An 8,969-nucleotide genomic window follows, 5' to 3' on the forward strand; every position below is an offset into this window, starting at 1 on the left:
GGCACTCCACGTTGTTTGAGGACATTGAGCAGACAACCCTCCGGCCAAGCTTTAATCATTGGATAGTCAACTATACCTGGAATTCAGGAAGAAGAAGTCAAAACCACGTAGAGTGAAACAGGGAGTTCCCCAAGGTGGGGGTTATCTCCGGAACTGTTTAACCTCTACCTCTCCTGTATTCCGCCCCCTCCAAACAGCATCGAGATAGTAACGTATACGGATTATTATATGTATTTCAATTTGAAATACGTATATTTTGTTTTTGTTTTGCGCACGCACGCAGTAATTTAGGTAAGCCGGTTAAACTTTTCATTTCACATTTTCACAGAAAGAAAATTGAGCCCCTGGATAACCCTATTGTTTAACGATGGCTAGGTAACACCTTGAAGAAGAAACCAAAATGACGTATAAATATTTCTTTATTACTCCATAAGATATTTTGATGGTATAATGGCTAATATTTTACTTAAAGTATCCTTTACAACAATTTGATTTGTTTGACTTAAAGCTGGACGAAGAACTTCAAAAATGGCACGCCAATTGTCATTCAACAAAGAGTGGGCACTATCTTCCAAAGCTTTATCGCCACCGAATAGATTATCCATGTGGAACTGCATGTCGCCAATATCTTCCCACACCAAGCGAAGTTTGTCGATAACAACAAAAGTATTCTCACCATCTTCATGCAATTTAAGATGGAAAATAAAGGTGAAAATTGATTTTTCTAAAAATAGAAAAATACATAAAAATTGTGTTGTTTATATTTTTGAGGTGGTTGCAATCATTTTCGAAAATTGCATTCTTACTTACCAAATGTCATTAGAGCTTTACCATGACTGTTTAGTGCCAAACTGAAGATATTACCCTTCATTTTATAGTCACCGTTCAATTTGAAGGATGGTACGCTAACCCGCAATTTCAAAACCAAATTGCTGCCATCAGATCTAATGGAATGATTTGTTGAAAACGATTTTTTTATTATTCATAAACTTGTTACGGGATTGGTGTTGGTCTTTACCCTGCATCTTCATAAATAGTCCCACTTAAGCCGGATAATTCTGCATTTGCCAATTCCATGTTCATTGAAATGGGACCACTTTGGGCACCTTGTGTTAATTTGACACGTTTTACATGCAGAGGATCTAGTGAACCAATTGATTTGAGACCAGGAACACCTACATACAAATATGTGAAAAAAATGTAAAAGTGTGTGTGTTAAAATAGAAGAATTAACCATTAAATTGCCAAAATGAGGCGGCATTTTTCCGGAGCTAGCTTTTTCTGCTTTTCTTGAGTCTTCTCCAGACATTAACGGTCTAATTGAGCTCATGTCTTAGTCGTTGATATAGTCTAAACAAAAAGTCATATTACCAGACGCAGAAAAATATATGTTAGAAATATGTTTGAATCCAAACAAATATTTGTTTGGGATTGATTGCAAACAAATATATGCTTAGATCCAAACATAATTTGTTTGTGTCCAAACAAATATATGTTTGCACCCTTTTGTAACATATCTCAATTTAATATGTTTGGGTACCAACATATTTTTTATGTTAGAACATATTTTTTATGGGTGGAGAGGATTTTGGTCAAAGAGAGTAACAACAGGGCTCTCGCAGCTGAAGAATGCTGGTTTATAATAAAGAGATGTGTGCATGTGCATTGTTCCGATTTCGTTACGATGTCGGTACGATTGGTTTGCTGGGCTGTCATTCCCTACATTTTCATCGGTCTCATCGTCTCACCATCTCATTGACAATGTATCAACACACCACAACACAACCCCCACCATCGTCTCACGCTACAATTGAGACTTATCAACAAACCACACACACACAACAACTACCGCTGTCGCAACAATTGTTGTTAGTTAACTGACAAACCGACAAACCAAACAACTACAGTGCGTTTGGTGTCGAAAAAACAAAGTTCTTATAGTCAAATACTTCGCAACTACAAATTTGTAATTTCTTTAATATAAAGGCAACATCTAATATCTCAACCTAGCGCTGATAAACTCAACATGTGCTATGTACATATGATTCATATTGTTCTGCTATGCTTACAAGACGATAACAACTACAGTGAAAATCTTTATAAGAAACGGTAAGTTACAATATTACAAAAACAGAATTAATAAATAAAAAAACAGCAAAATTTGTCTCTGCTTTGTTTGGTGGTGTGTGTTTTTTTAATCTCTCAGAAAAACCAGATTTTTTTTTGCTTTATGAAAGGCGTTGTTATGTTTGGGACTGCTTTCAAACAAATATATGTTTGCTGCAAAATATGTTTGGGACATATGTATGTTAGAGAGGTCATTTTTTTCTGTGTGCATATAACGCGTTTATTCTCGTATAAAGCTTGTTAGTAGTCGTAACTATTTAGAAATCAACTTGCACCACATAAGTAGTTATTTTATGGATAAAAAAGCTGAAATAATCATATGCTCTATTTTTAGAATTGTTGAGTAGAATTTACGCTCAATTTCATCACACTCCATATTGTTATTTTGCCCTTTACTCATATTGAACATTAACGGCACGGACATTGAGCGGATCGATCGTTGGAGTGCATGATAACTCTCGAACGCATCGGTCGATTCGGTCCAAAATTTGGCCTTCGTCCATACTTTACACATCGTGAAATTTTTACCAGTCTTAGATGATGTTCCAATATGGACTCAATCGGTACACTCCTTCCGGTACCTCCCACACAAAATTTCGAAAAGTTCAGTTCAGGACCTGCTCTCGAATCACTTTGATTTTTATACCCTTCAACATAATATGGAGTGTATAATAACATTTGTCATTACGTTTGTAACACATCGAAATATAAAGTATATATATTCTTGATCAGGGTAACTATGCCAGTCTGTCTGTTGAAATCAAGATACAGCTCGCAATGTATCGCTTTGTAGAAGGTTTTAGACTCATTATAACACCGAAATGCCTGAAATTTGGTACTTAGTCTTCGTTGGGTGTACAAACGTAGTCTTCGTTGAGGGTATAAAACTTTCCCCCAAAGAATTGTAGGTACAGGTCAACGTCTCCGTATAGCCCCCATAGAACGGTATTTTTAAGGTTGTGACATCTATATTCCACCGAAATGTCTAAAATTTGGTATTTGGTCTTCATTTGGGGTATAAAACGTGCCCTATGAAATTTGTCTGTATAGATCCATGCCTTCATATAGCCCCCATAGAACGGTACCACCCGATTTTCGGTATTTTGAAGGTTTTAACCTCATTATCACACCAAAATGGCTGAAATTTGGTACTTAGTCTTCGTTTGGGTTATAAAATATTCTCCCAGAAATTTGTGGGTGTAGGTCCACGCCTTCGGTAGAACGGTACCTACCGATATTCGGCATTTTGAATGTTGTGGCCACAGCAACCCACCGAAATGGCTGAAATTTGGTATTTAGTCTTCGTTGGAAATAAAATCCTTTCTGACTGAAATTCGTCGGTATAGGTCCACGTTTCGATATAGCCGCCATACAACGGTACCACCCGATTTTCGGTATTTAGAAGGTTTTAGACTCATTATGACACCGAAATGGCTGAAATTTGGTACTTAGTCTTCGTTGGGGGTATAAAACTTTCTCCCAAAGACTTGTAGGTACAGGTCCACGTCTCAGTATAGCCGCCATAGAACGGTACCTTCAGTATTTAGAATGTTTTAGACTCATTATGACACCGAAATGGCTGAGATTTGGTACTTAGTCTTCGTTGGGGTTATAAAACATTCTCCCAAAAATTTGTGCGTATAGTTTACGCCTTCATATAGTCCCCACAGAGCGGTACCTACCGATATTCGGCATTTTGAAGGTTGTAGCCACAGCAACCCACTGAAATTGCTGAAATTTGGTTGGGTGTACAAATATTTCCATCTAAAATTTCTCGGTGTAGGTCCACATCTTTATATAGCCCCGATAGAACGGTACATCCCGATTTTCGATGTTTTGAATGTTTTAGCCTCATTATAACAACTAAACGGCTGAAATTTGTCCCCGTTGGGTGTACAAAATTGTCTACATAAAATTTGTCGGTATAAGTCCACGTCTTCATATAGCCCCCTTGGAACGGAATCTTCCGATTTTCTGTATTTTGATGGTTGTTGTCCAAAATATCCCACCGAAATGGCTGAAATTGGGTATTTAGTCTTCGTAGGGTGTACAAAATTGTCCATTTAAAATTTGTCGGCATGAGTCCACGTCTTGAAATAGGCCCAATAAAAAGTACCTCCCGATTTTCGGTATTTTGAAGGTTGTTGTCCTCAATATCCCACCGAAATGGGTGAAATTTGATATTTACTCTTCGTTGGGTGTACAAAACGTTCCATCTGAAATTTGAAGGTATAGGTCCACGTCTTCATATAGCCCCCATAGAAAGGTACATACCGTTTTCGGCATTTTGAAGGTTTTCGTGTCATTATAACACCGAAATGGCTGAAGTTTTGTACTTAGTCTTCGTTAGGTGTACAAAATTTTCCATGTAAAATTTGTCGGTATAGGTCCACGTCTTCAAATTGCCCGACTAGAACGGTACCTCCCGAGTTTCGGTATTTTGAAGGTTGTTGTTCTTAATATCCCACCGAAATGGCTGAAATTTGGTATGTACTCTTCGTTAGGTGTACAAAACATGCCACGTGAAATTTGTCGGTATAGGTCCACGTCTTCATATAGCCCACATAGAATGGTACCTTCCGATTTTCGGTATTTTGAAGGTTTTGGCCTCATTATAACACCGAAATGGCTGAAATTTGGTATTTAGTCTTCGTTGGGTGTGCAAAACTTTCCACCTGAAATTTATCGGTATAGGTCCACGTGTTCATATAGCCCCCCTCCCGGTATATATATTGAAGACTGTTGCCTCCATATCCCACCGAAACGGCTAAGATTTGGTGTTTAGTCGTCAAGTTTCCAAGTGAAAATTTTCGGTATTGCTCCACGTCTTCATATAGGCCCCGTAGAACTGCTATATTTGGTATTTAGTCTTCGTTGGGGGTATTAAACTTTTCACCAAAAATTTTTCAGTATAGGTCCAACTCTTCGTATAGCCCCCATAGAACGGTACTCCCCGATTTTCGGTGTTTTGTTTTTAAGTTTTAGTCACATTATTCAAAAGGAATAACTGAAATTGGGTATTTAGTCTTCTATAAAAATCGGACAGGATAGGTTCACGTTTTGGTATAGCTCCCATATAAGCGTAGCCACCATTTAAGATTTTGTTGAAGGTTTTAGTCACATTTTTCTACCAATTGGTCGTTAATTGTATTTTTGTGTTTCCAGAAGATAGAAAACTTATTCGGAAACAATCTGTCCATATAAAGGGTGATTCAAATAGAGGTTCCCAACTTGTGAACTTCCCAGCTTTTTTAAAGAAAAAAAATCACACAGAAAATTCGGACTGAATAGGAAATGTTTATTATTATTTGAAAGAACATTCTTTGGCATTTATTTTTTGAAGTTTATGTCTATAAAATGTTGGCCGCGTCTGCGTCTTAGACGGTCTGTCCATAGAGTCCAAGTTTCGATGAATCGTTCGAACATTTCGACTGGTAACTAACGAATGACATGTGTGATATTTTGTCCCAAGGCCTGAATCGAAGAGGGGTTGTCCGCATACCATTTAGACTTTAAATATCCCCATAGGAGAAGGTCTAACAGTGTTATGTCACACGATTTTGGTGGCCAACCGACCGGCCCAAAACGTGAAATTGTCTGCTCACCGAAGTGTTGCCTTAATAAATCCATTGATTGATGCTATGTTTGGCCTTTTTGAAACCTAAATGTCGCCGAGATCACGAGCTTCATTTTCAGGCATCAAAATCATAGTCGCCATTGAAAATGACGTTCTCACCGACATAATTTTTGAATAAATATGGACTGATGATTGTACCAGCGGACAAACCACACGAAACCGTTGTTATACCCTCAGCCTTCAGGCTAAAGAGGGTATATACACTTTGATACGATGAAAATGTGCCTCATCGAAATAATGGTTTTAGACCCCTAGCCATGTCCGTCCGTCTGTCTGTCTGTCCTGCTGGCTGGAGCGGACGATAACTCTCGAACGGATGAACCGATTCGGTTCAAATTTTGGCTTTCGTAATATTTTGCCCAAACTTAGTTTAAGTTCGAAGATAAGCCATATCGGTCCACATCTTCAGGTACCTCCCCCAAAAAAGTTCAAAAATGTTCGGAAAAATTGTACGCCCGATAACTCTGGATGGGAGTGAGCGATTTGGTCCATACTTTGCACATCCTAATATATTTACCAGATATAGATCAGGTTCGAATATGGACTATATTTGTTTTGTTTAGTCCTTCGGGTACCTCCCACATAAAATTTTGGATAAATTCACTTTAAGACCTGTTCTCGAATCACTTTGATTTTTGTTGACGCATCTTGAATTTTCTATCTCTATTACGACAGTAAACGTTTTTTCAGGGGCAAGTCCATACTTCTTTAGAAAACAGCCCGAATGTTGTAAAAAACCCCTATGGCACCGTATGTAGTGCCTGTAGAGCTCGAACCGAATACTGCTTTCGTCCACACTTTGGATATCGTAATATTTCTTCGAATATTAGATGAAATTCGATGGTAGTGCTTATAGGTCAACTGCTTCCGGTACCTCTCCCACAAATGTTTGAAAATATTAAAATGATAAGCGCAATATCTCACAAACGTAGCAACCGATTTGGTCCAAATTTTCGATCTCGAAATTTTTTGTCCAAGCTTAGTTTATGTTCAAATTTGGGCCCTATCGGTCCAATACTTGGGGTACCACTCATACAAATGCTCAACACAATTTTGTAGTTGAGGGTCTGTTCGAGGATCCTTTGGACATTTTTACTGAAGGTTTCCCTAGTGGCCCGATATTATGCTTTTCGGTATCCCCCGCAAATTTTTGAGCTTTAATCCAATCCATATTTCTGTCGGTTCATACGCCCATAAATTTCATTTTTTTTGGAAAAAAGTATGTATTTTAATCACACAGGCTGAGGGTAATCTCTGTCGGCAAAGCCGACCGATACTTTTTTACTTATTTTTTTTATGAAGTGACAACTCTTGAATCTCTTTAGATTGCTCTTTACCCAAACGTGGCTACACTCCTTGTTTATATACACATTAAGCCAGAAATGGGCCTCATCGCTGAACAAAACGTGGTTCGAAACACATTCCTCATAAAACATGAATTTTCGTAATAAAGTTGGAAGATTTGCAAAAACTCGTAAAAGAGAGAAAGAGAGAAAAATTTTTGTAGCACAAAAGTGTTTTCAAAAAGTTCGGGAACGCAAAAATGGAAAAAACGTCAAAAGAGCTGGAACAAATATCAAAGTCGGCGTACCAGCCAATCAGACGCCGTCATGCATGTTACTATTTTTTACACGCTCAAATTTGTCGATTAAAAAGTTTTTAAAGAGAGAGTCATTCAGCGCCGTTTTTGTTTAAAGAGAAGTGAACATTTTACAACTTTTTTGTGTACGGGAACGGGTTTTCGGGTAAAATGTGTAAAAATCTTAAAAATTTAAAAACATTTTTGGTTCTGGAACATAGCTATTGTTCAGTCGAAAGTCTTTGCACGATAAAATGCCAAACAATTGGCCTGTTCCCGTACTTTATAAAGTGGTAAAAGTCGTAAAAGTTGTAAAAGTCGTAAACGATTTTCATATAAATTTTGTGTACGGGAACGCAAAATGTGTAAAAGTGGTAAAAATTGTAAAAACTTTTTAGTTCTGGAACAGAGCTATTACTAAAGGAAAATAACATGACAGCATGACACGACTCCCATGTGATGACCAGTGTTGAAAAAAGTACCTTTATTTGGATCACCCGTTATATCCAGGCTTTAGTCCTGCCAGTATTGCCCAATTTTATGTATTTCGCGGTTTTTTTTTGTCAAATTTTCGAACCGAGATTGCTGTAATTTAATATTGTGTATTGTCAGGAATTCAAAAACTCAATTCGGAAAATTGTAAAAATTGAACCATGTTTTGAAAAGCTCTTTTTAAGGTACCTATTTAGAAGGTCCCTTGCCAGTTGGGATATACTACTCTTGCAATAAGAGGGAGAACTTAGTACTTTCATAAACGAAAGGAAACTAATTGTCCTTATTCACTTCGATGCAGTTCGTGGAGGAGGGTATAAAAAGTTCAGCCCGGCCGACCTTAACACATTTCTTGCTTGTTTATCTTTTCAAAGTGTATACTCGTATAAACTATTTAGCTTAAATGCTGCGGGTTTTGAAAATTTACATACAAATTTGTTTACACTCAACACACTCACAATTGTGGCACAGTTATTGTTATTAATCTCACCTGATTTCCATTCATGAAAGATTTTTTCCAAATTCTTTGCCCAACATTGGCCAAATCCACTATCGGTTCGCTTGCATATCTCCAGAAATGCCGCTGCAATAAAAGAAAGATTTAGTCTATTTTTGGATACTCTTTAACATTGATATTTTAGCTAATAAAATAATATTTGATATTTCAATACGAATTAAAAACATTTTCTACTTACGTTTTTCCGTGAGAACTTTGGCACCATTTACCTCCGTTATTGCTGCGATCCATGTAACTGCAGCAACTACAAACATGTGTAGTGACAATTTCATTTTATCGATTATCTTTTTAGAAATAAACTATATTATTATTTTGAAAATAAAAAATCAAACGAGATCGAAGTTGAATATCAATTGAACTGCAGACAAGACTGGAATGCATTGACGTTTATAAACAAAATGTCTTAAATATCAAAGAATAATAAAATAATATCGTGGCTATCTCTTTTATTCCATAATAAAAAATGTAAACTGGTTTTTAAATGGTTTTTATTGAGATGCAAATTTATTTATCACACCCTACACCAAGCTGTGGCACAGGGTATTATGTCTTTGTTCAATGGTTTGTTAGTATCTTTTGTGTAAATCGATTATGTCGTTAGTGGTTGGCCAATAGAC

The 8,969-nt window shown here is 37.0% G+C and overlaps 1 protein-coding gene across 1 annotated transcript; it reads right to left on the bottom strand.

Moving 5' to 3' along the window:
• Window positions 1-401: 401 nt before the first annotated feature.
• LOC141403378 (protein takeout-like) lies at window positions 402-8,732 on the bottom strand. The gene is made up of 5 exons (XM_073985720.1): window positions 8,531-8,732; window positions 8,326-8,418; window positions 1,019-1,175; window positions 811-944; window positions 402-724 (listed from the first exon to the last, which is right to left on the bottom strand). Exons 1-5 carry the CDS (start codon window positions 8,622-8,624, stop codon window positions 423-425), a joined length of 780 nt encoding a protein of 259 aa, XP_073841821.1. The 5' UTR covers window positions 8,625-8,732; the 3' UTR covers window positions 402-422.
• Window positions 8,733-8,969: the final 237 nt, after the last annotated feature.

The sequence above is a fragment of the Musca autumnalis genome, unplaced genomic scaffold (genome assembly GCF_047663935.1).
Source record: "Musca autumnalis isolate F117 unplaced genomic scaffold, ASM4766393v1 scaffold_4, whole genome shotgun sequence".
Classification (NCBI taxonomy): domain Eukaryota; kingdom Metazoa; phylum Arthropoda; class Insecta; order Diptera; family Muscidae; genus Musca; species Musca autumnalis.